We start from the raw sequence: 27,038 nt of genomic DNA, 5'->3' as shown, positions 1-27,038 counted from the left end.
GTTGCCAAGAAAACTGCAGGGACTTGTCCAGGCTGTTGCCAGGAGGCATCATGGACTCAAAGGGGCATGCCCAGAGAGAAAGAACCAAGAAACTCCACTCTCCCACGGGTTGATGATATTATCCAACCTGATAATGAAACATCTTCAAGAAACCAACCAATCTCAGAGAACATCTGGAACCCAACAGTTCAACTCTGACCTACGTATATTCTTGACCATTGGGACCACTCATATGATAATGTCACCAAGAAGGAGAAGTAGGAAATGTATCATAATAATATATACATTATCTAACCTGGGCTAAGAGATGACTTATATTACTCATTTTATCACTCATCAGATATGTTACACAGAGACACACACACACACACACACACACACACACATATACATACACTGTATATGAATGATGGTTGGATATATGAAAATGAGGGAATAGGCTCAGGTTGGAAAATCATTAAGAAATAAATGATATATCCTGATAACATGTTGGAGAGTTCAGCAATTCCGTACACAGGCAACACTCTAAACTCATCAAACCATTTAACTGTCTTCCTCCCTAACTTGAAACAAAGAGATAAAGAAGCAAGTACAAATGACAATAGACCTTATTCATAGTGTGCTATCACTCCTGTGAATATGTTACTGAAGAGGAGATATAGGAAATCTATTATATCTATCTATCTATCTATCTATCTATCTATCTATCTATCTATCTATCTATCTATCTATACATACACATAGATAGATACACATACAAACATAGATACACATACAAATCTTAGGCCACTTCTTCTGCAGCTAACGTTAAAAATGAATCAAATCCAAGTGATAGGTATTGCAGGAATAGTGGGTGCGTTACTTGTTTACAAAAACGGTGTAGTGTTTGAACCCAGAAAATGGCTTCATTCAGTAACGAAGAATAGCCTGTGGGTGAAGACGATGCTTGAAGTAGTACATAGCCCAAACTTAGGAAGATGGACTTTCAACATGTGTTCGACATACGGTCTATGGGGAGCAAGTGCAAAATTCAGCCTCTGAGAGGGGAGTTCTGCTGGTGTATTCACCACAGAGCTTTGCCTTAAAAGCAACTTTTTATATCAGCAGTCAGCAATAGAAATCAGGATTTCCTGGGAAATTGGGGGAAACTTGAAACATTTGTATGAAATTGAAAAGAGGTTTCCCTTTCAGGATGTCCTATCAAAAACATTAAGTTTCTTGCTGGACTGCCAAAAGGTTGCCGACTTGTAACTGATAGATGGAAAGGGTTCAGAGCAAGAGAAGGGAAGCTTTTGGGTTGTGATTACACAGTTTTATCCAGGTCAGTTGAATGTCTTCAACATACCAAGGTTAGCTTTAACCTTGTTTGGTTGTGGGGGTGGGTAGCGGTGGAAATTTAGCACGTTTTGCAAAAGCAGCCTTTTTGTTTCCTGATCTTCGCAAAGAATTAATTTGGGGAACTGAATGGATGCTCCAAAGGAAGATAGCAGCAGCAACTTAAATATATGCCTGGATGGGGAGAAACATATGGAGGTGAAAAAAAAATCCTCTCTTTTCATTTTCTTTTTGGAGTTTGGTGTATAATTACGTGGTACAGAATGAACTGAACCAAAGACTTGGCCGTTATTCTAAAGAACAGAGAAATTAGTTCTGTTTTCAAAAAAGTAAAAATGAGCACAGAGAACACCTCTGGAAAATATTGTCTGCTGTGAACAATATAAGGTTCAATATCTGGATAACCCCAGAAGATAGCCCCTCTATGTTGCAGAGTACGCTTCTAAAATTAACAGTAAAACTTACGCCAGTCAGAGAATCACCTAGAACCTGGAATAAAAAGTGTGGAATTACGGGTTTGTTTCAAAGTTTAACAAAACACATGGATTAATTCTCTGAAGCAGTCTGTCTAGTAGCAACCTAGGAGTCAACCTCTGGAGGATCCCAGAAGAATGGACTCCCTGCTTACTAATAGCTTATAGATGGAAAGGGTTCAGCACTTACGAAGCCAAAGATATTGGCTGTCATGACAGAGTTTTAGAAAGGTGAGTTAAAATTTAATTGCTGCACTCGTTCAACATACCAAGGTTGGTTATCTTTAACTTTAACCAATAGTGATCACAACGTTTCAGCCAGCTGCGTTAAAGACTTAGTTGCAGGACTTGTTCAGCATGCCAAGATTGGTTAGCTTTAACTTTGGTGGTTTTCTGGGCAGAGATTCCATTGGATGGTAGAAGATGTCAGTAGGTAATAGCGGCGTAAGGGATACATAAATCTGGTGAGCAATTCGATGTCAAAATGCTTCCCCTCCACCTGTGCAGGAGTTGATGTGATGGACTGGAATGGTGGGGGCCGGAATCGGGGAGTAAGGAATGCTCTTTCCTCTCCCGAAGCGCGGGGAAGAGAGAAGCCGCTGAGGCTGGCACCTCCCTGTGGAATTCACCAGGTGTTTACTGGCTGACCCTGGGAACGGTTCTCAGTCTGGGAAGATTTTTGATAGAGGTTGCCGCTAATAAACCTTGTTGGATTGAATCTGCATGGTCTCTTGGAGTTCCCTGTGCTAAACCTGACAGTTTCAATCCAACTAGTCATGAAAAGATTAGGACACTGCTGAGCAACTGATCCACAGTTGGGGGAAAAAAAAAAAGGCAGAGTTCTACACCCAAACCATGGGACAATCCTCGACTCGAATAAATCTTAGCGTGCCTTATGTTTGTCACTATAAATCGATTTTAAAAGGTTGATCAAGCATTATTCCAAAAACAGTACTCACAGTATTCTTCAAATCGCTCACGGTGTTGTCAAGCTACAAAGCAGAAATTCACAATCACATTCTCTTCTTATTTCTTCACAACATAGAGAACCAAGGTTGAACAACTTCATTCTCTTCTTGCCTATGCTCCTTCTTGAATCTCTTTTTAATTTATCAATTTGCACTATGCTTGAGTGGCTGTGTGGTGCAGCAAGTTGGGAGTCTGTGCCGGATTTATGCCGGAGCCTGTCAAAGGCATGCCCTCATCTCTGGTGCCTGCCATCCACCCTTCCTCTCCTTTATCCACAAGCTTTCATGCACTTTAATTCATGTCTAGACCCACGTGTCAGCCATTGAAACCACTCTCTTTATCCACAAGCTTTCATGCACTTTAATTCATGCCTAGACCCACGTGTCAGCCATTGAAACCACTCTATTCCTAGGATGGCCACATCTGGGTTGCAAAAATCCATGGGGGCTGTCAACAGGATAGCTTCCTGCCAGACAGCCAAAAGCTTGCAGATTGATAGCTGTACAGATGGAAAGGGTTCAGAACTGGCGGAGCAAACGGTACTGGCTGCGATCACACCGTTTTAGCCAGGTCAGTAAAAGATTTAATTGCTGCCCTTCTTCACGATACCAAGGCTGGTTAGCTATAACGTTGGTGTTTTTCTGGGCAGAACGGGAGTAATGTAGCATGTTTTGCAAAAGCAGCCTTTTGGTAGTTGATGGTGCAGTGCATTGTTTGAACCTACGAAATGGGTTAATGTGGTTATTAATTTAAACCCATGGTATAGATCCATCCTTTGTGTTAATGATGCTCCAGTTATCAGCAAATATCCCACCTCAGTCATTCAGGGAAATGCCCCTCTATTTTGGAGAGGACCCCCGAGAAACTAATAGTAAAACTTATGCGACGCTGACCACGACTTAGAAGCTGCAATAAAAAGTGTGGAATTATTGTTTCCTTTCAAAGTTTTACAAAACATTTCGATAACTTCTCTGAAGCACTCTGTCTACTAGCAATGTGGGAGTCAACATCTGGAATCTCCCAGAAGAATGGACTCCGTGCTATCCTCATTTCTACACGAGACACAAGCGGGTAGCTCAACCAATTCCATATTACTACCATCCCTCTTTTTCCTAATTCTCGTCTCTTCTCCTAAAAAGAGTCAATATGAAAGAAAGAACACCTACTGGAGGTATATAATATAGGAAGTGCCCACTGTACTACAGCAGAATACTTCCTCCAAATAAAAGATGGGGCCCCAATGTCAGCAGCCTGTTGTTGCTTCCCGATCTTTGCAAAGAATTAATTTGGGGGACTGAATAGATGCTCGAAAGGAAGATAGCAGCAGCAATATAAATATATGACTAGATGGACAGAAACATATGGAGTTGTAAAATAAAAAGACCTCTCTTTCACTCCCACGCTCACAAATGAGCACAGATAACACCTCTGGAAAAAAGCTGTGTGCTGTGAACAATATAAGGATCAATATCTGGATAACCCCAGAAGATAGCTCCTCTATGTTGCCGATCCCCCTTGCAAAATTAATATAAACACTTACGCCTCACACTAGACACGGAACAGTTAGCGCAAGGAGTTCTGTACTACTCGCTCCCTCTTTTTCCTGATTTTCCTCATCTTCCTGCTCATCTCTTTCACAACTTTCACTTAAAAGCAACTCTTCATATCAACAGTCAACAGTAATAATGAGCGTCTGCTGGGGAAACTGGAAACCTTTGCATGGAATTGAAAAGAATTTTGCCTTTCAAGATGTCCTCTCAGAAATATTAAGCTTCCTGCCAGACTGCCAAAAGGTTGTCAAAGAATAGCTTATAGGAGGAAAGGGCTCAGAACTTGTGAAGCTAACAGGATTGGCTCTGATCACACCATTTTAGCCAGCTGCGTTAAAGACTTAGTTGCAGGACTTGTTCAGCATGCCAAGATAGGCTAGCTTTAACTTTGGTGGTTTTCTGGGCAGAACGGGAGTAATGTAGCATGTTTTGCAAGACCAGACTTTGGTAGTTGATGGTGCAGTGCACTGTTTGAAGCGATGAAATGGATTAGAGTGGTTATTAGTTTAAACCCATGGTAGAAATGCCTCCTTTATGTTAATGTTGCTCCAGCGATGAGCAACAATCCCACCTCAGTCATTCAAAGCAATGACCCTCCCTTTTGAAGGGTACTCTTGGAAAATTAATAGTAAAACTTACCCTGTCAACAAGTTCTGGAACAACCTGGAACAGAATGTGTGGAATTATTGTTTGTTTCAAAGTTTAACAAAGCAGATGGATAAATCCTCTGAAGCAGTCTGTCTAGTAGCAACCTAGGAGTCAACATCTAGAGGATCCCAGAAGAATGGACTCCCTGCTTATTAATAGCTTATAGATGGAAAGGGTTCAGCACTTATGAAGCCAATGATATTGGCTGTGATGACAGAGTTTTAGAAAGGTGAGTTAAAATTTAATTGCTGCACTCGTTCAACATACCAAGGTTGGTTATCTTTAACTTTAACCAATAGTATTGGCTGTGATCACAACGTTTCAGCCAGCTGTGTTAAAGACTTAACTGCTGGACTTGTTCAGCATGCCAAGATTGGTTAGCTTTAACTTTGATGGTTTTCTGGGCAGAACGGAATTAATTTAGCATGTTTTTGCAAAACTACCATTTTGTTTGTTGATAGTGCATGGCAATATTTGAACTTATGAAATGGTTTAATGTGGTTATTAGTTTAAACACGTGGTAAAAATGCATCCTTTGTGTTAATTTTTCTACAGTGATGAGCATAAATACCAGCACAATTAATAGTAAAACTTACGCCTTGTGGAGCATCCTTTTGAAGCTGGAAGAAAAAGGGTGGAATTAGTGTTTTGTTTTAAAAATTAAACAAAGGACATGGATAATTTCTCTCAAACAGTCTGTCTAGTAGCAACCTAGGAGTCAACATCTGGAGGATCCCAGAAGAATGGACTCCGTGCTCCCTTCATTTCTACGCTAGACACAAAACAGTTAACACAGCAACTTCTGTACTACTCGCTCCCTCTTTTTCCTGATTTTCCTCATCTTCCCGCTCATCTCTTCTCAGAACGGAAATCTGGCCACGTTTCCACTCAACCTGCCAGCGTCGACAGTCTGATCTGGTAGGAGGCACCTTCTGTGAAGTTTCTAGTGAAATAAATGATTTCTGCAGCCTCCTGTTAACTGGGCAATGACTGTTTCCAGATGCCATTCAGTAATGGAACAGTAGTGGTTAACTGTTTCAAAGCCATGCTACCAGCTGCAGGGCAGGCTGTGTTTTGCAGCTCGCATCCTGGTTGAAAGGACGGCATCTTCAAAGGGGTGAACCATTATAGCTCCCCAACTTCCCTGCAGTTTCCTTGATCTCGAAACAGGATAGTTTTCCTGTGTCCAGGTTACAGTTTGGGGGATAGTTCGTGGAAAGGTAGAGTAAAAAGATAATAAGATGGAAGAAAAATAACACAGAGAAATGTTTATACTTACAGCTCTTTTTTTCTTGATGGAGGAAGAGAGGAGAAAAAGAAGACATTATTTCTGTTTTTCAGGACACGGACAGTTATACATCAGTGCTAACGCTGTGCTGCTAAACCTGGCCGTGGCCAACCTTGGCTGCAACCAAAAAGCCAAAGGTGTGCACTAAACCCAATCTGAAGGGAGGCCGATTTGGGGGTCCTAAGTCTGCAGGCTAGGCTGAAAGCCTGAGCAAATCGAAAAACGTTGTACAAATACAATAGCAATTGGTTCCACGTTTACTGCCAAAGAAACAACCTGGTGGGCACAGTGGGAAATTAATAGTAAAACTGGGAGTTGAAGTCCACTCATCTTAAAGTGGCCAAGTTTGGACAACACTGTGCTAAGCCATCCTTATCCTCCCTAACTAAAAACAAATCAACAATAAGACATATACAGATAATGATCTCTTATTTTCCATTTTCCCTCTCATACAGATAATCGCATCATGTGTTTGAAATTTTATATTTTCTTAAAACATACATATTCTTCATTCACTTTATCACTCATGAGCTATGTTGCTTAAAATATATAGTATATGGTGGTTGCTAACCTCACCTAGACATTTTAAACTATGGCATTGTAATTAAGCATATTTTAGAACAGTTTCTATCAAGGACATAGAGATTTTTTTCCCAAGCAATCATGATTATGTTATGTGTGTTAGACGAAGCATGTTCACAATATGGTATTCATTAAGAAACACATGTAGGCTGCAGTGTAATGGAGGATTAAAATTAGGCACATAAAAATGGGTATTTAATTTCAAAATGGAAAATCAGGCATATTTCTTGCATCCCCAACATACAGTGATAAGCTTCACATTTTCTAAGTACTTAGAAGATTCGCAGTACTCACAAGATTGAGTAGACCCTGGGCCAAAATGAAATAACAAAAGAGTACAGTTATTCCTGCTTCTTTGAATTTTTTTCCTTTAAGTTATTCATAAAAGCTTAAAACGGCTTTGCATATCGCTTAAACCAAAACAAGGTAATGTATTCCCTGCTAAATCAAAAGAGAAAAGCCATTTGGTGCAGTCGTTAAGAGAGGAAGAGTCAGCAAAGTCCACTCTCCCACGGATTGATGATGTTATCCAACCTGGTAATGAAACATCTTCAAGAAACCAACCAAGCTCAGAGAACATCTGGAACCCAACAGTTCAGCTTTGTGCTACATATATTCTTGACTATTGGAACCACTCATACGATAATGTCACCAAGAAGGAGATGTAGGAAATGTATCATAGTAATATATACATTGTCTAACCTGGGCTAAGAGATGACTTATATTAGTCATTTTATCACTCATCAGATATGTTACACACACACACACACACACACATACATACACTGTATATGAATGATGGTTGGATATATGAAAATGAGGGAATAGGCTCAGGTTGGAAAGTCAGACATAGTTGTTGCATTTGCAACATACAGAGATAACCTGCACATTCTCTAAGTACAAAGAAGATTTGCAATACTCACCCCAAGTTGTTTTCTGACATTCTGGGCCAAAATAAGATAATAAAAGAGTACAGTTATTCCTGCTTCCTTCCATTTTTTTCCTTTAGTCATTCATAAATCCTTAACACTGCTTTGCAGATCCCTTACATCAAAAGAATTTGATTTTATCCCTGCTAGATCAAAAGAGAAAGGTAGTTTGGTGTAGTTTTAAGGCACCAGTCTAGAAAGTGAGACACCATGAGTTCTAGTCCACCTTAGGCATAAAGCCAACTGGGTGACCTTGGGCCACTCATACTCTCTCTGCCCTAGGAAGCAGCCAGTGGCAAACCGTTTCTGAAAATGTTGCCAAGAAAACTGCAGGGACTTGTCCAGGCTGTTGCCAGGAGGCATCATGGACTCAAAGGGGCATGCCCAGAGAGAAAGAACCAAGAAACTCCACTCTCCCACGGGTTGATGATATTATCCAACCTGATAATGAAACATCTTCAAGAAACCAACCAATCTCAGAGAACATCTGGAACCCAACAGTTCAACTCTGACCTACGTATATTCTTGACCATTGGGACCACTCATATGATAATGTCACCAAGAAGGAGAAGTAGGAAATGTATCATAATAATATATACATTATCTAACCTGGGCTAAGAGATGACTTATATTACTCATTTTATCACTCATCAGATATGTTACACAGAGACACACACACACACACACACACACACATATACATACACTGTATATGAATGATGGTTGGATATATGAAAATGAGGGAATAGGCTCAGGTTGGAAAATCATTAAGAAATAAATGATATATCCTGATAACATGTTGGAGAGTTCAGCAATTCCGTACACAGGCAACACTCTAAACTCATCAAACCATTTAACTGTCTTCCTCCCTAACTTGAAACAAAGAGATAAAGAAGCAAGTACAAATGACAATAGACCTTATTCATAGTGTGCTATCACTCCTGTGAATATGTTACTGAAAAGGAGATATAGGAAATCTATTATATCTATCTATCTATCTATCTATCTATCTATCTATCTATCTATCTATCTATCTATCTATACATACACATAGATAGATACACATACAAACATACATACATTGTCTAACCTTGTTTAAGGCATTACTTAAAAACCTTGGATTATATTTAAATATAATGCTAACACATCGCGTTTTTTATTCTGAAAATATTTTTGGGCCGTTCCTTCATGACACCGGTGATCTGCAGTACTGCGCAATCTGCGAAGCCAGTGTTGTCCAAACTTGGCCACTTTAAGATGAGTGGACACCAACTCCCAGAATTCCCCAGCCAGCATGGCTGGCTGGGGAATTTTGGGAGTTGAAGTCCACTCATCTTAAAGTGGCCAAGTTTGCACAACACTGTGCTAAGCCATCCTTGCCCTCTAACTAAAAACAAATCAACAATAAGACATATACAAACATGGACTCAAAAGGACATGCCCAGAGAGAAAGAGGCAGCAAAGTCCACTTTCCCAGAGACTGATATTATCCAACCTGGTAATGGAACATCTTCAAGAAACCAACCAAGCTCAGAGAACATCTGGAACCCAACAGTTCAGCTTTGTGCTACATATATTCTTGACTATTGGAACCACTCATACGATAATGTCACCAAGAAGGAGATGTAGGAAATGTATCATAGTAATATATACATTGTCTAACCTGGGCTAAGAGATGACTTATATTAGTCATTTTATCACTCATCAGATATGTTACACACACACACACACACACATACATACACTGTATATGAATGATGGTTGGATATATGAAAATGAGGGAATAGGCTCAGGTTGGAAAGTCAGACATAGTTGTTGCATTTGCAACATACAGAGATAACCTGCACATTCTCTAAGTACAAAGAAGATTTGCAATACTCACCCCAAGTTGTTTTCTGACATTCTGGGCCAAAATAAGATAATAAAAGAGTACAGTTATTCCTGCTTCCTTCCATTTTTTTCCTTTAGTCATTCATAAATCCTTAACACTGCTTTGCAGATCCCTTACATCAAAAGAATTTGATTTTATCCCTGCTAGATCAAAAGAGAAAGGTAGTTTGGTGTAGTTTTAAGGCACCAGTCTAGAAAGTGAGACACCATGAGTTCTAGTCCACCTTAGGCATAAAGCCAACTGGGTGACCTTGGGCCACTCATACTCTCTCTGCCCTAGGAAGCAGCCAGTGGCAAACCGTTTCTGAAAATGTTGCCAAGAAAACTGCAGGGACTTGTCCAGGCTGTTGCCAGGAGGCATCATGGACTCAAAGGGGCATGCCCAGAGAGAAAGAACCAAGAAACTCCACTCTCCCACGGGTTGATGATACTATCCAACCTGATAATGAAACATCTTCAAGAAACCAACCAATCTCAGAGAACATCTGGAACCCAACAGTTCAACTCTGACCTACGTATATTCTTGACCATTGGGACCACTCATATGATAATGTCACCAAGAAGGAGAAGTAGGAAATGTATCATAATAATATATACATTATCTAACCTGGGCTAAGAGATGACTTATATTACTCATTTTATCACTCATCAGATATGTTACACAGAGACACACACACACACACACACACACACACACATATACATACACTGTATATGAATGATGGTTGGATATATGAAAATGAGGGAATAGGCTCAGGTTGGAAAATCATTAAGAAATAAATGATATATCCTGATAACATGTTGGAGAGTTCAGCAATTCCGTACACAGGCAACACTCTAAACTCATCAAACCATTTAACTGTCTTCCTCCCTAACTTGAAACAAAGAGATAAAGAAGCAAGTACAAATGACAATAGACCTTATTCATAGTGTGCTATCACTCCTGTGAATATGTTACTGAAGAGGAGATATAGGAAATCTATTATATCTATCTATCTATCTATCTATCTATCTATCTATCTATCTATCTATCTATCTATCTATCCATACACATAGATAGATACACATACAAACATAGATACACATACAAATCTTAGGCCACTTCTTCTGCAGCTAACGTTAAAAATGAATCAAATCCAAGTGATAGGTATTGCAGGAATAGTGGGTGCGTTACTTGTTTACAAAAACGGTGTAGTGTTTGAACCCAGAAAATGGCTTCATTCAGTAACGAAGAATAGCCTGTGGGTGAAGACGATGCTTGAAGTAGTACATAGCCCAAACTTAGGAAGATGGACTTTCAACATGTGTTCGACATACGGTCTATGGGGAGCAAGTGCAAAATTCAGCCTCTGAGAGGGGAGTTCTGCTGGTTCCACAGAGCTTTGCCTTAAAAGCAACTTTTTATATCAGCAGTCAGCAATAGAAATCAGGATTTCCTGGGAAATTGGGGGAAACTTGAAACATTTGTATGAAATTGAAAAGAGGTTTCCCTTTCAGGATGTCCTATCAAAAACATTAAGTTTCTTGCTGGACTGCCAAAAGGTTGCCGACTTGTAACTGATAGATGGAAAGGGTTCAGAGCAAGAGAAGGGAAGCTTTTGGGTTGTGATTACACAGTTTTATCCAGGTCAGTTGAATGTCTTCAACATACCAAGGTTAGCTTTAACCTTGTTTGGTTGTGGGGGTGGGTAACGGTGGTAATTTAGTATGTTTTGCAAAAGCAGCCTTTTGGTAGTTGATGGTGCAGGGCATTCTTTGAACCTACGAAATGGGTTAATGTGGTTATTAATTTAAACCCATGGTATAGGTGCAACCTTTGTGTTAATGATGCTCCAGTTATCAGCAAATGCTGTGTGATGCAGCAAGTTGGGAGTCTGTGCCGGATTTATGCAGGAGTCTGTCAAAGGCATGCCCTCATCTCTGGGGCCTGCCGTCCACCCTTCCTCTCCTTTATCCACAAGCTTTCATGCACTTTAATTCATGCCTAGACCCACTTGTCAGCCATTGAAACCACTCTATTCCGAGGCTGGCCACATCTGGGTTGCAAAAATCCATGGGGGCTGTCAACAGGATAGTTTCCTGCCAGACAGCCAAAAGCTTGCAGATTGATAGCTGTACAGATGGAAAGGGTTCAGAACTGGCGGACCAAACGGTACTGGCTGCGATCACACCGTTTTAGCCAGGTCAGTAAAAGATTTAATTGCTGCCCTTCTTCACCATACCAAGGCTGGTTAGCTTTAACGTTGATGGTTTTCTGGGCAGAACGGGAGTAATGTAGCATGTTTTACAAAAGCAGCCTTTTGGTAGTTGATGGTGCAGTGCATTGTTTGAACCTACGAAATGGGTTAATGTGGTTATGAATTTAAACCCATGGTATAGATCCATCCTTTGTGTTAATGATGCTCCAGTTATCAGCAAATATCCCACCTCAGTCATTCAGGGAAATGCCCCTCTATTTTGGAGAGGACCCCCGAGAAACTAATAGTAAAACTTATGCGACGCTGACCACGACTTAGAAGCTGCAATAAAAAGTGTGGAATTATTGTTTCCTTTCAAAGTTTTACAAAACATTTCGATAACTTCTCTGAAGCACTCTGTCTACTAGCAATGTGGGAGTCAACATCTGGAATCTCCCAGAAGAATGGACTCCGTGCTATCCTCATTTCTACACGAGACACAAGCGGGTAGCTCAACCAATTCCATATTACTACCATCCCTCTTTTTCCTAATTCTCATCTTGTGGCTCATCTCTTCTCCTAAAAGGAATCAATATGAAAGAAAGAACATCTACTGGAGGTACATAATAGAGGAAGTGCCCAACGTACTGGAGCAGAATACTTCCTCCAAATAAAAGATGGGGCCCCAATGTCAGCAGCCGGTTGTTGCTTCCTGATCTTTGCAAAGAATTAATTTGGGGAACTGAATGGATGCTTGAAAGGAAGATAGCAGCAGCAATATAAATATATGACTAGATGGACAGAAACATATGGAGTTGTAAAAAAAAAAGACCTCTCTTTCACTCCCACGCTCACAAATGAGCACAGATAACACCTCTGGAAAAAAGCTGTCTGCTGTGAACAATATAAGGATCAATATCTGGATAACCCCAGAAGATAGCCCCTCTATGTTGCCGATCCCCCTTGCAAAATTAATATAAACACTTACGCCTCACACTAGACACGGAACAGTTAGCGCAAGGAGTTCTGTACTACTCGCTCCCTCTTTTTCCTGATTTTCCTCATCTTCCTGCTCATCTCTTTCACAACTTTCCCTTTAAAGGAACTCTTCATATCAACAGTCAACAGTAATAATGAGCGTCTGCTGGGGAAACTGGAAACCTTTGCATGGAATTGAAAAGAATTTTGCCTTTCAGGAAGTCCTCTCAGAAATATTAAGCTTCCTGCCAGACTGCCAAAAGGTTGTCAAAGAATAGCTTATAGGAGGAAAGGGCTCAGAACTTGTGAAGCTAACAGGATTGGCTCTGATCACACCATTTTAGCCAGCTGCGTTAAAGACTTAGTTGCAGGACTTGTTCAGCATGCCAAGATAGGCTAGCTTTAACTTTGGTGGTTTTCTGGGCAGAACGGGAGTAATGTAGCATGTTTTGCAAGACCAGACTTTGGTAGTTGATGGTGCAGTGCACTGTTTGAAGCGATGAAATGGATTAGAGTGGTTATTAGTTTAAACCCATGGTAGAAATGCCTCCTTTATGTTAATGTTGCTCCAGCGATGAGCAACAATCCCACCTCAGTCATTCAAAGCAATGACCCTCCCTTTTGAAGGGTACTCTTGGAAAATTAATAGTAAAACTTACCCTGTCAACAAGTTCTGGAACAACCTGGAACAGAATGTGTGGAATTATTGTTTGTTTCAAAGTTTAACAAAGCAGATGGATAAATCCTCTGAAGCAGTCTGTCTAGTAGCAACCTAGGAGTCAACATCTGGAGGATCCCAGAAGAATGGACTCCCTGCTTATTAATAGCTTATAGATGGAAAGGGTTCAGCACTTACGAAGCCAATGATATTGGCTGTGATGACAGAGTTTTAGAAAGGTGAGTTAAAATTTAATTGCTGCACTCGTTCAACATACCAAGGTTGGTTATCTTTAACTTTAACCAATAGTATTGGCTGTGATCACAACGTTTCAGCCAGCTGTGTTAAAGACTTAACTGCTGGACTTGTTCAGCATACCAAGATTGGTTAGCTTTAACTTTGATGGTTTTCTGGGCAGAACGGAATTAATTTAGCATGTTTTTGCAAAACTACCATTTTGTTTGTTGATAGTGCATGGCAATATTTGAACTTATGAAATGGTTTAATGTGGTTATTAGTTTAAACACATGGTAAAAATGCATCCTTTGTGTTAATTTTTCTACAGTGATGAGCATAAATACCAGCACAATTAGTAGTAAAACTTACGCCTTGTGGAGCATTCTTTTGAAGCTGGAAGAAAAAGGGTGGAATTAGTGTTTTGTTTTAAAAATTAAACAAAGGACATGGATAATTTCTCTCAAACAGTCTGTCTAGTAGCAACCTAGGAGTCAACATCTGGAGGATCCCAGAAGAATGGACTCCGTGCTCCCTTCATTTCTACGCTAGACACAAAACAGTTAGCCCAGCAACTTCTGTACGACTTGATCCCTCTTTTTCCTGATTTTCCTCATCTTCCCGCTCATCTCTTCTCAGAAAGGAAATCTGGCCACGTTTCCACTCAACCTGCCAGCGTCGACACTCTGATCTGGTAGGAGGCACCTTCTGTGAAGTTTCTAGTGAAATAAATGATTTCTGCAGCCTCCTGTTAACTGGGCAATGACTGTTTCCAGATGCCATTCAGTAATGGAACAGTAGTGGTTAACTGTTTCAAAGCCACTCTACCAGCTGCAGGGCAGTGTGTGTTTAAGGCATTACTTAAAAATCTTGGATTATATTTAAATATAATGCTAACACATCGCGTTTTTTATTCTGAAAATATTTTTGGGCCGTTCCTTCATGACACCGGTGATCTGCAGTACTGCGCAATCTGCGAAGCCAGTGTTGTCCAAACTTGGCCACTTTAAGATGAGCGGACCAACTCCCAGAATTCCCAGCCAGCATGGCTGGCTGGGAATTCTGGGAGTTGAAGTCCACTCATCTTAAAGTGGCCAAGTTTGGACAACACTGTGCTAAGCCATCCTTGCCCTCTCTAACTAAAAACAAATCAACAATAAGACATATACAAACATGGACTCAAAAGGACATGCCCAGAGAGAAAGAGGCAGCAAAGTCCACTTTCCCAGAGACTGATATTATCCAACCTGGTAATGGAACATCTTCAAGAAACCAACCAAGCTCAGAGAACATCTGGAACCCAATAGTTCAGCTTTGTGCTACATATATTCTTGACCATTGGAACCACTCATACGATAATGTCACCAAGAAGGAGATGTAGGAAATGTATCATAGTAATATATACACTGTCTAACCTGGGCTAAGAGATGACTTATATTACTCATTTTATCACTCATCAGATATGTTACACACACACACACACACACACACACACATACACTGTATATGAATGATGGTTGGATATATGAAGATGAGGGAATAGGCTCAAGTTGGAAAGTCAGACATAGTTGTTGCATTTGCAACATACAGAGACAACCTGCACATTCTCTAAGTACAAAGAAGATTTGCAATACTCACCCCAAGTTGTTCTCCCAAATTCTGGGCCAAAATGAGATAATAAAAGAGTACAGTTATTCCTGCTTCCTTCCATTTTTTTTCCTTTAGTCATTCATAAAACCTTAACACTGCTTTGGAGACCCCTTACATCAAAAGAATTTGATTTTATCTCTGCTAGATCAAAAGAGAAAGCTAGTTTGGTGTAATTGTTAAGGCACTCGTCTAGAAACCGAGAGACTATGAGTTCTAGTCCCGCCTTAGGCATAAAGCCAACTGGGTGACCTTAGGCCACTCATACTCTCCCAACCCTAGGAAAACAGCAAAACCACTTCTGAAAATGTTGCCAAGAAAACTGCAGGGACTTGTCCAGGGAGTTGCCAGGCGGCAACATGGGCTCAAAAGGTCATGCCCAGAGAGAAAGAGGCAGCAAAGTCCACTTTCCCAGAGACTGATATTATCCAACCTGGTAATGGAACATCTTCAAGAAACCAACCAAGCTCAGAGAACATCTGGAACCCAATAGTTCAGCTTTGTGCTACATATATTCTTGACTATTTGAACCACTCATACGATAATGTCACCAAGAAGGAGATGTAGGAAATGTATCATAGTAATATATACATTGTCTAACCTGGGCTAAGAGATGACTTATATTACTCATTTTATCACTCATCAGATGTGTTACATATACACACACACACACACACACATGTAGATATACTGTATGTGTGTATATATATGAGTATATATATACACATACACATACACACACACTGTATATGAATGATGGTTGGATATATGAAAATGAGGGAATAGGCTCAGGTTGGAAAATCATTAAGAAATAAATGATATATCCTGATAACATGTTGGAGAGTTCAGCAATTCCGTACACAGGCAACACTCTAAACTCATCAAACCATTTAACTGTCTTCCTCCCTAACTTGAAACAAAGAGATAAAGAAGCAAGTACAAATGACAATAGACGTTATTCATAGCGTGCTATCGCTCCTGTGATTATGTTACTGAAAAGGAGAAAGGTAACGAAATAGGTTACCAAAATATATATATGATGGTTGGATATATGAAAAATGGGTTAGCAGATTCAGATTGGAAAGTCAGGCATATGAATTAAATGTAAAGAGTTGATACTCTCTCAGAGATTTGCAGTACTGATCCTGAATTCTTGAAGCTAAATTTAGTAATAAAATAGTACATTTTTCCAGGCAATTTTTTTTACCTTTTAGTCATCCACAAAACTTTAAGACTGCTTTGCAGATCTCTTAAATCAAAGCAGTTTGATCTGATCCCTTTTGTTTTTATTTAAGGACTGTGCCCCATGTGAATGGGCAGCATAATTCATCATGCCAGAAGATAGCAAGTTTTTTCAGCCATGCAGGGCAGGTTGCAAAGAACCCATACCTGCAGCCACCATTCATGCCACCATTCCTCACTTTTTGGGATGCCCTATGGTGACTTTTCCAATAAATCTTAAGGTGCCTTTTCCAAACCTGAATATATTGGGATAAAAAATGCAGACCTCCTCCCAGAGTGGTATTCATACCATTTATTTGCAATGTCTATGACTTGAATGTTTTCTGTTTTTGTTTTTGTTTTAATTCTCTAAGGAAACATGAAATTTGAGCAAATATATTGAAGGTTTCTGTATTAGGAGTGATCCTCTCCCTCCATATGCAGCTGTCTGGGAGTATAAGACAAGATCTCAACTGCCCAATTGCCCCATCACCCGAATGGGCTGGCAACATCTTTTGGAAGGCAGAAACACATGACGTGGTGCTCTGCTAGTCAAACCTACTTCTCTTTACTTTATTTTGCTTCACCTCTGAAATCCACTTTACCATGTTAAAGCCGTTAGAATAACACACTGCAGTTTTGGGCAAGTAAGCCCATCAGCTGATATGCTGCTGTACCCAGTGCCAAGCATTTCCACACACCCCAGTATAAGATCATTGCTGGATTGCAGTGCCAACTGTTACTGGTGGCCTGATACAAGAAGATGTGTAGTAATTACTATGTTTTTGACCAATACTCCCTAAAATGTATGGATAAATAAATGAATAAAAACAAATAATATTTCTTTCACACTTTTCCCTCTTATCAATGCATAAAATGTCACAACTGACTTGCACATAGATTTTAGCAACAGTTGTCATTCATAGTGTTGTATCACACATTGGAACATATGACCAGTCTACAAATGTGTAATTTGGCTACTCAGATGTAAAACATTGTATTACTCAGAAACTTAGTTTAGAACACTTCATGACCATTGTTTTTAAACAAATCATTTTTAAACAAATTCTGGTCATGACACCAAAACATTTTCAAATATCATAGAAACATAGGGTTGGAAGGGACCTTGGAGGTCTTCTAGTCCAACCCAAATATAATTGTAGGCAACTGGGTTGCAAATACTGATTTTATTTGCACTTCTTGATATTACTCCTTTTAAATTGCAGGCCAGATGGCTGGGATTGTTTTCACTATTGTTTAAAGCATGTTCATACCATGTTCTTTGTTCAAATACACATATCACAGAGTAATGCAGATTTAAAAGCTGACACAGGAAAATGGATATTTAACTTCAGACTGGAAAGTCAGGTATATTTGTGGCATTCCTGAAATACTGATCTCTAAGTATCACATTCTCTAAGTATATGGAAGATTTACAATACATACCTCAGGTAGATTTAAGGCCTAAATTTAAAAATAAAACAGTACAGTTATTCCTCCATTCTCTCTCTCTCTCTCTCTCTTTTTGTCATCCATAAAAACTTTGCAAATCTCTTAAACTCAAACAGTTTCAATTGATCCCTTTTATTCTTATTTAACCTCCCCCTCCCCCAAAAAATCTCTTTGGAATTTGTTAGCATAACCTATTCTATTCATGTCAAACAATATATTACAACACATTTGGTCGTCGAAGGTCCTGTCACCTTAGGGCAATTAATTTAAAATTTATTTAATCCATAGCTGGCAACCTGGTTTCTTTACATTCTAAACTGACTTTGATCCAATGAACTCAGGAAAATGCACTACTTTTCAAAACTTCCCATTTCCTATAGTATCTACCCAGATTATTTGAACTGGTGGGTTGGTGTACTCCAGGTTCCTTCAATTAAACAATGCCATTTATCAGGACCCCGGAAGCCACCTTCTCCATAGCAGCATCTGCCTCCTGGAATGAAGCTGCCCCTGAGATTGGGTGGCTCCCAATCAAGAAGACCTTGAAGACCTGGCCTTTGGTGAGGATGGTTGAAACCCCTCTGGGTAGTGTGGGTATGTCTCTTGTTGTTATCCATTTCTGGTCATCTTGGGTTCCTTGTCTTATTGTTGTCTTATTTTATTATTATTTTTCTGTGGTTTTACTTTGTGGACTGCCCAGAGTTGTTGTTGTTGTTGTTATTTCTGGGCTCTTCCAATCTGCTGACTTCAGCTGCTGGTTTCCCATGTGTGAACTCACTGGAAATCAAGGTAACATAAGAAATCCCTTTCTGGATTTCAACCCTTTCCTCCACTTTGGCCACAGTAATGGGTAAGTGCTCTCCAACTGATAGATTCCCCTGCTTCTTTTCTCTTCCCACCCATGCTGGGAAGGACACATGAAGCATTTCCCATTTTGTAGGTAAATTTGTTAAGGACTGGTAAAAAGAGAAAAAGGCAACAGATTTACACTTCTTCCTATCACTTGGGCTAGAAGGGCAAACTTTGTAGAACTCTTGTCAATTTAACTCAGTTAAAACAAAGCAAGCAAAATTAAAAGTATGGCCAGCATTTCATCCTTTCCTCTGCTGAACCTGTAAAAAAATAAATAAAACCACCAAGGTCCAGCTTTCATGGCACACAGGGCAGCAGCCCAGAATGACATGGTCACTGAAGGCAGAGAGTGGAAGCACTGGGGAGGCCTCATACCCAACAACACATACACAGCTGACTAGAATGGAGGAGATAGCAAAGTAGGTGGACTCGACTGCCTCCTGTTGTACCATCAGGAAGAACATTACTCTTGATGCATAGCAAGAAAGCCTGGATGGAGGTCATCTTCCCAGCAGGGTGTCCTGCCCTCTCAGAACAGTAGGTGGCTCATCATTATGCTACGCAAGCAGGTGGTATAGATCAGCACTAACTCGCCCAAAACAGAATGTCTTCTCTCAGTAAAACATGCAATTGCATTCTTGCATCTCACTTAACATCTTGCTAAACATTTAGGACAGATATCAGAAGTACTCATTAAAAGACAAAATAGCCTTACCAAAACACTTTCCTTTGGGCAAAGGAGAAAGACGAGAAGAACAGAAGCTACAGCCTGGAGATGCATCTTGGCTTTGCTTCGCAGTGTTTCAGGAGTAAAATCACTGAAGTGAAGATGGACAACTGCTAGGATCTATATTTATAGCAGGCATCTGGCTGGAAATTTCAAGGATGATTGAGCAAATGCAAACCCTCCTTTGTTAAGGAGTCCAATCAATTTTGTCAATAAGGAAAAGTCAACTTAGGATTGTTGGCTGGGAAGGAATTGTTGATGCCAAAAAGCCAGAGGCTAGCTAGGATTCAGAGATTAAAAGGCATTATTCATCTTAAACAAAGGGCCAAAGTGGCTCAGTTTGACCTTTTCCATGTTTGGGCATTTGAGCTGCATGAATGATCCTTCTACTTTTCTATACAATCAATGGGAAGCTGGTCTTGCAGACTTTCAAAATAAAGGTCTGAAGGTCATTCAAAATAACAAAGACCTACAATTACAAGAGTAAGGAAGGTTGATGCTTAGATATTGCTGCCTTAAAATACATCAAAAAGTATTTTTGGGGGAGATGGGCGGTTGAAAAATTTAATAAATAAATAAAAATAAATAAATTTTATTTTTGTTGGACTATACCTAAAAACAAATTTGAATGAAGAAAATGTGAAAATATAAGCCACAATCCTCATCCTTATTTCAGTCATTGACCAATAAAATACATACAATAAAACAGACAACAGTATTACCCCTTTCGTCAATAGCTATTAGCAACCATATAAGCCACAATTAACTCAGGTAATTAAATTCCTCTTCTGCCTCAGTGTTGCTGAACTGGGTGTAATTGCTTGATACAACTGAAAACAGACTTTGGCCATACTTGCCCAAAAAATGTAGATGCCTGCTTTCAAATCAGAGCTGGATACTTGCAACAGGGCGACGTATGAATATATCTGAAATGTAAAGTGAGAGGTGCATCAAGGGAAGATGGCATTTTCCTTTGATGGTCTAGTTCTCTTCCTTGCAAGCAAGATCTGCAAAAAACAGACAATGGGCCATAATTACAGGGCAGATAGACTGCTGAGGGTTGGAAACCAAAAAGCAGCAGTCAGATACTTTTTTACTTTTAATCTAGGTTATTTTTTTATGGCACAGTGTGTTATGAAAATCTTCCTTACTTTGGTTAGCTTATTCAGTATATTGCATCAATCCAGAAAATGAGTCCATTCAGTAATTGGTTTCATGATATCATGTGAACACAACCAGCTTGGATATATACACTTTTTGCCCTATAATTGACTAGAGCTGAACAAAAATATCTCCAAAGGCATATTTCTCTTTCAGAGGATGGGTTTTGCTCACTTATCTAGCAAAAAGAAGGTCACTTACAGAATATTCTTCCAATATTTTCTGTTGCAGCTGCTATTTCTTTCCCACAAGACTCCAAGTGCATATGTAGGTCTTATGTATTGTGGAACATGCAAAATAATTCATAATACATTAGACTGATATGCATTTGGAGTCTTGTGGGAAAGAAATAGCCACAACAGAAAATAATGATTTGATTGTCACCATATTTGCTGTAACTAGTGGGTATGATTGTAGTTGCTGTGGAAGCAAACTAAGGAATGAAAGAAAGAAAAAAGGACAATTGCAAAAAATAAACAACAAATCTGAAGGGGAAAAAAGAAACTATATATATAAAACTCTGTGATTGTATATATACCAAGGACCACCGTATCAAACATGATTCCATCCAATCTATTCACCGAGAGAGGGCCTGTTGAGAATCCCAACCCAACAAGACATCCTTGGGGTGGGGCCTTTTCAATAATAGCCTTCACAATCTGGAAACCCTACCTTCAGAAGTACAATTGACTCTGACTTTCCTTTGGCTTAGAAATGTCCTGAAGGCCCATTGGAGTCTTCTACTCCAATGGGCCTTCAGCTTATAATATGTTTATTGGGCAACCATCATTTCCTATGCTGACCTATCTGACAGTTGACCAGTGGCTCATTTGATTTACATTTCATTGATTTGTTGAAACTATCACCATTTTTTAAAATGGTCCTTTATTACATTTATACTCCACCTTTTGTTCATTGGTAAATTCAGGTAGTTTCCTGCCCTCCTTCCCCAAATTAAAACCACCATTGCTATAATAATAATTGACTCCTTTTTAGCCTCAGAGTCTATCTTTGACCAGTACACAAACAACACAGGTAGGCTTCCAGTTTTGGTCACAATAACACCTAAATGTATTATGGAGGTGAGATGAAAGAGTTTTGTCTTCATTTGACGTGACTTAATCTAGCTACATCCACTTGTAGGAATCATAATATAAGCAGAAAGCACAGCCAAAAGGATGAAGAAACCCCTCTTATATAAGTGGCCAGGTCAAGTGGCCAAGACTTATCTAACAATATTTTCAGGATCTTAATCCATCAATGAACTCCCTTGTCATAGCCAGTAAGAACTGACATTCTATTATTTCAAACTGATATTATTCCTTTGATCTAAATTCCTGCTCTTGACATATCTAAGATCCTTTTTTCCATAAACAAAAACAATCACTGATCCGGTTAATGAATATCAACAAGAGATATCAGCTTCTTAAAATTAGGCTTTGTTGACCAGACATCACATGGAAATAGCTGTTGTCATTAGCAAAGAAAATGATGTCCCCAAACCAGTTTGTGGGATATGGCTTTTAGTTCATATTCTGATATGCAGAGTCATATGGTGGAAAGGGAAAGAAAGGAAAACATTTTCTGTGTTTACCCAATATATTGAATCATAAACTAACCCAGCAGACTAGGTTCACACAACACAATCCCCCCCAAAACCCCTCACTAATCAAGATTAAAACTAACTAAATTTAGCTTGCTAGGCCTTTCCTGACCTGATTAAATATGTTATATGAATACAGACAATAGGGCAGTTAAAAAACTTGACCTGAAACTCTGAACAACCACTGGTGTATGGACAATATTAAACTATCAGAATTATTTATCTGTCTTCATAGAACTTTGGTTCCTATATTTCTAAAAAAGGATTTTTTTTTCCCCAACCCATATTCTGGTATAGTTCTTTTGTGATTGCCTTCACTGTCTACATGTCAACAAAAGGACATATGTATATATGATTTGGGACAGAAGTGACCTAATCATCATTATTGTACCAGTTACTTCCATTTGGAGAACACCATCAGATCTGCCAAAATTGTGGATCCTGTGCCAGACTGGGAAACCTCTAACTGATCCTGGGTTCCGTATGGTGAAGGATATTCTTCTGCCATGATGGAAACTGAGCTGAGACTTTCACACGTTCTAAGACTTTTGAGTGCTGTTAACAGGCAAGAACTACATATGCAGAAATAATTACTTTTAAGTGTTAGGGCTTCATAAAAGATTAGAAAGTGGTGAGAGTTAGGGAAAATTCATTGAAATTGCTACATAGCACTAGGAGGTTGAGCCCAATAGCAAGAGAGAATTGGAATATATTTATATACAGTACATGATGGTCGTGTAAGAAAATTCAAAAGTTTTGGAAAAATGTTTTCCTTGAAACTGGGGAAATAATCAGAATATTGTGCTAGAGCCTAGATTAGACTTATTATCAGCATTTGAGGAAGAAATTAAAAGTGCTGCATAAAGAACGTATTATATTTTTGTTAGTGGCTGCTACACAATTTATCATCCATGTTTGGAAGAGAGAGAATTATCTGTCAGTGTCAATCTGGTTTGACAAATGTTGTCAAATAGCCTTAATAAAGATAGCCAGGGGGATGGGGTTGGGAGGGTGGGATAGCTGGGTTTGTTATAGCTTTACTGAACATGCACAAGGTGGCATTAATATATACCCCTCCTGATCCACATGGAGAAGATACTTCTTAGTTTAAAAAGAAACATTGAGCACCATATTATTCTATACTGTTATTATTAGTATATGAAATGTATTTATAACTTAGCTCATTGTATTTACTTTTAATACTACATAACTAACATGTAAGATTTGCAACCCTTTTCTTTATTCTATGGGATCTGATTGCCTGAAATATTTTAGTGTGGACTAATTCTATTTGAAACCAACAATTATGCCCCATTTTTAGAAAAATAAAGCAGTGTCTGAGAATTCTCTGAAACTAACTGATTTCATACTATGGAGTGATATGAACTGGAAAATGACCTTCATTTGAGGGTATGGTATCTATCCATATTTTCTTTGTCACCCTCACTAGAACAAATCTGGCATTGGTGCCTAAGTTTTAATACACCAATGTTGTTAGAAGTAAAACAAAAATAGCACTGTGGTTATAACTTATGCCTGGAGATTCTTTTGCTTGTTTTCCCACTTCTCTTTCTGTTTTGGTTGCAAATGTTCATTCATTTAAGATAAGATGTCCAGCAGCATCCATAACAAATCATGATGACATCAAAGCAATGACAGGATCATGATAATGCCATTGTGCAAATGCCATGATTATGTACTTGCTTCACTATCTCATGCGAGGACATAGGCCATGGTGGATGTCAGATCAAATCCAAATCAAATCAAGCCTCTATCATGGTGATAGGACAAGCAATTGGATACAGATAAAACAGATGAAAGTGAAAAAACACCTCTTCAGCTAGAAAGAAATCAGTTCAACTTTTCAGATGCAAGAGAGATGGATGGTACATATTTTAAATTTTTAAAGTTTTAAATTTTGGATGTTTTATGTGTTTTAGATATATTTATAGTTTTAATTTTTTTGTAAGTTGCCCAGAGTCCCCTATTGTGGGGGAGATGGGCGGGGGGAGAAATCCAATAAACAAACAAATAAATAAATAAATAAATAAGCACAAAGTTGGGCAATTCAGGAATGAATGAATGAATGAATGAATGAATGAATGAATGAATAAATAAATAAATAAATAAATAAATAAATAAATTTGCACAATGGTCAGATAAGAGAAGTGACAAATAGAAGTCATGCTGTCTGCCAGGGATTTTTTTCCAGGATTGGATGTATAAAAGTCAAGATAGGATGGATTCCCTGTAGAAGTAGCAATAACAGAGTATATGGCTCAAGGCAGCCAAGAAAAAACCCAATAGCTGATCAAACAAATCAACCCGGAGTTCTCACTGGAGGCACAACTATATTAACACTTTATAGATATATTTTTAGTTTCTTCAAATGTCATTCATTTCGTCACTATTCTGCATATTCTTTTCTGATTTTATTAGCACTGTTATATTTATGGTTGTACTTCATCATATGTTCTAGTAGTTATATTTCACCAATAAAATATTCTTTTAAAAAACAACCCTCTTCAACTTTAGGTTGTGTGGACTTCAGCTCCCAGAATTCTTGGAGTTGAAGTCCACCTAGCTGAAAGTTGCTGAGGTTAAGAAACACTGCTTTAGAATCCTTCTAGTCTTTTCAATGTCTAATGGGCAAAGGCCCTCCAATGAGAGTCTTAGGGAGTGAAGCTTACCAATAACTTTTTTTAACCAGATTGACTTAAAGTCCTGCCTAAGAATCAGTGGGACCAGATTGCCTGGAAAAAAAGTTGACTTCAGCCAAAGGTTATCATTTGCCCCTCCTGCCCCCCTCCCCCTTCTCCCATAGATGCTTATTTTCATGCAAATCTTATTTCCAGTACTTTTCCCTAACTGTTATCTTATCTTCTATCACAGTTTCACTGCCATTTCCTCTGGGTTTGCTTTTCATGAGGGAAGTATATTTAAAGGTGATAAGCTGGCAACCAAGGTATTCCATCTTCTTCTCTTTTTGATGTCCTTTTTTGAGAAGTTCATTCACTGCAATGCATGTAAATTGGGGAAACATTTATGGTGGCATGCCCCAGCCATAGGCTACAATAATCTGATGCAAAGCTGGGAGAGAACATTGTATCCCAAGGAACACCTGCAAAAGGCCTTGCTTAGAAACTCCTCTCCAGGTGAATAACTTTGAACTGTACTCTGGTTTCTCTTCAGTTCATATATATGCTTTGGATTATATTTGATCCTTCCTTCACGTATTCATAAGCAGGCACTATCTTGTCAGTGGCAACTGTGCATTCTTACACTTAGTGGTCTTCTGTCCTTCCCTGTTATATTGATTGTATAGTGTTCATTTCTTGTCCTAACGGGTCCAATGCACTTTTTGCTATGATGTTCTAATTTCCCATTTTGAGCAGTTAGATCTGAGTAAGGGATTTTGATTAGTTGCGTTGGATTAGAATAGGGGTTCTGTATCTGGGGTTCTTGGACTTCTTTGGGATGTATGGATGGGCTTAGGGGGTCCGTGAACTATTTGCAAAAAAGAGAGAGAGTTTTTCTTTTTAAAAAATCATTCTTTTTACTTTGAAAATGGTGTATGTGTGTATACAGTATAATATGCCATAATATAATGTCAAACAATGTTATTAAACTCTTGTTTCACTCCCAACAAGTCTAAGGTGGCATGGGATCCTCTTCTACCTGGTCAAGTAATGTACTGTCATCGTTGCCGTATTATGATGTTAGAGATGGCATAAATGTTGTCAGGGCAAAGGCTACTCCCCAGTTTCAACTTCTTATTCAAGCCATGAAACCACCACCTTCTAATTTAAATTGCCTTTTGAGCAGAAGTCATGTTTACTTCTTGTTTTTCTTGCCCAGTTTGGATTTAGTCCAGTCCTTTCTGGAAATAGTTCTTCATTTCTGAAAAAAATTAGAGACATAATTCTTTGTAAAGATTTTTTTTATATATTTTGTCTATATGTGAAGAAAATTGATGCCCAATGCAATGAAAATTATATGTAGAACTTTGTGTGTGTGTGCATTTTTCTGGGGAGGAGTTCCATAGCTTTCAAAAAGATTCAGAATCTCTTTTGTGTCCCACGTAAGGCTGGAAGAAACTTTTTGTCAGAGATGCTGCTTCCATTTCATATAATCAAAACTAAGAATGTGCAATGCAGCCCTGACCTGATTCGAGTGACAGGCTTGATTAAGAAACTAGATCTTTGGTTTGAATCAATTCAGAAAACTGATCCAATTCAATCTGGTTGCCCAGACTGAATCCCTTGGGATTTCTAAATGCGTTTGGAAAAAACCCACTTTCTACACAGACAGAAGTGTTTGGATACTTCAAAGAAACTTGAAGGCACCTCATTTAATTCAATAGCACAGTCTGACTTTCTGATCTTATAAAATGTACTTGATTCAGAGATTCAAGTAAATTGTCCTAAATCAAATCACTAAATGGATGTTTTGCAACACCTTAATTGATTCTATTCCAAATGGATGAGTGGTCTGAGTTTATAGGGACCTATGTTCCTACCTATTCCATATTTTGCGAGCCTTAGTGTGCATTCCAGTATGGGATATACTGTACTTCTGACTAAACTCATATACATATGCTCTCCATGTTTTCAATCCCTTTAGAATGTGCATGTTGTAAAATCTGTATTGGCTATGTGGTTGGT

At 38.9% G+C, this 27,038-nt stretch overlaps 1 protein-coding gene across 5 annotated transcripts in view; it reads right to left on the bottom strand.

The window, feature by feature from the left end:
- Positions 1–19,692, bottom strand: part of LOC112542835 (uncharacterized) — a 35,679-nt gene extending 15,987 nt beyond the window's left edge. For 2 of the 5 annotated variants that reach the window (XM_088140182.1, XM_088140183.1), the window contains exons 1-11: positions 19,599–19,692; positions 18,026–18,043; positions 15,350–15,370; positions 14,084–14,107; positions 13,479–13,502; positions 9,657–9,677; positions 7,769–7,789; positions 5,572–5,595; positions 4,967–4,990; positions 2,768–2,800; positions 1,801–1,824 (exon numbers count right to left, since the gene is read on the bottom strand). In XM_088140182.1, the coding sequence (XP_087996308.1) occupies positions 1,801–1,824; positions 2,768–2,800; positions 4,967–4,990; positions 5,572–5,595; positions 7,769–7,789; positions 9,657–9,677; positions 13,479–13,502; positions 14,084–14,107; positions 15,350–15,370; positions 18,026–18,043; positions 19,599–19,664 (300 nt within the window). In that variant the 5' untranslated portion in view covers positions 19,665–19,692. The remainder of the gene's footprint in view (positions 1–1,800; positions 1,825–2,767; positions 2,801–4,966; positions 4,991–5,571; positions 5,596–7,768; positions 7,790–9,656; positions 9,678–13,478; positions 13,503–14,083; positions 14,108–15,349; positions 15,371–18,025; positions 18,044–19,598) is intronic. The other 3 variants (XM_088140184.1, XM_088140186.1, XM_088140185.1) reach the window with 3 other exon arrangements.
- Positions 19,693–27,038: the final 7,346 nt, after the last annotated feature.

Source organism: Python bivittatus, unplaced genomic scaffold (assembly GCF_059951505.1).
Source record: "Python bivittatus isolate LINGU-HERP-01145 unplaced genomic scaffold, Pbiv_v1 ctg000310_np1212, whole genome shotgun sequence".
NCBI lineage: Eukaryota > Metazoa > Chordata > Lepidosauria > Squamata > Pythonidae > Python > Python bivittatus.
This window is presented reverse-complemented; position numbering and strand designations above follow the sequence as displayed.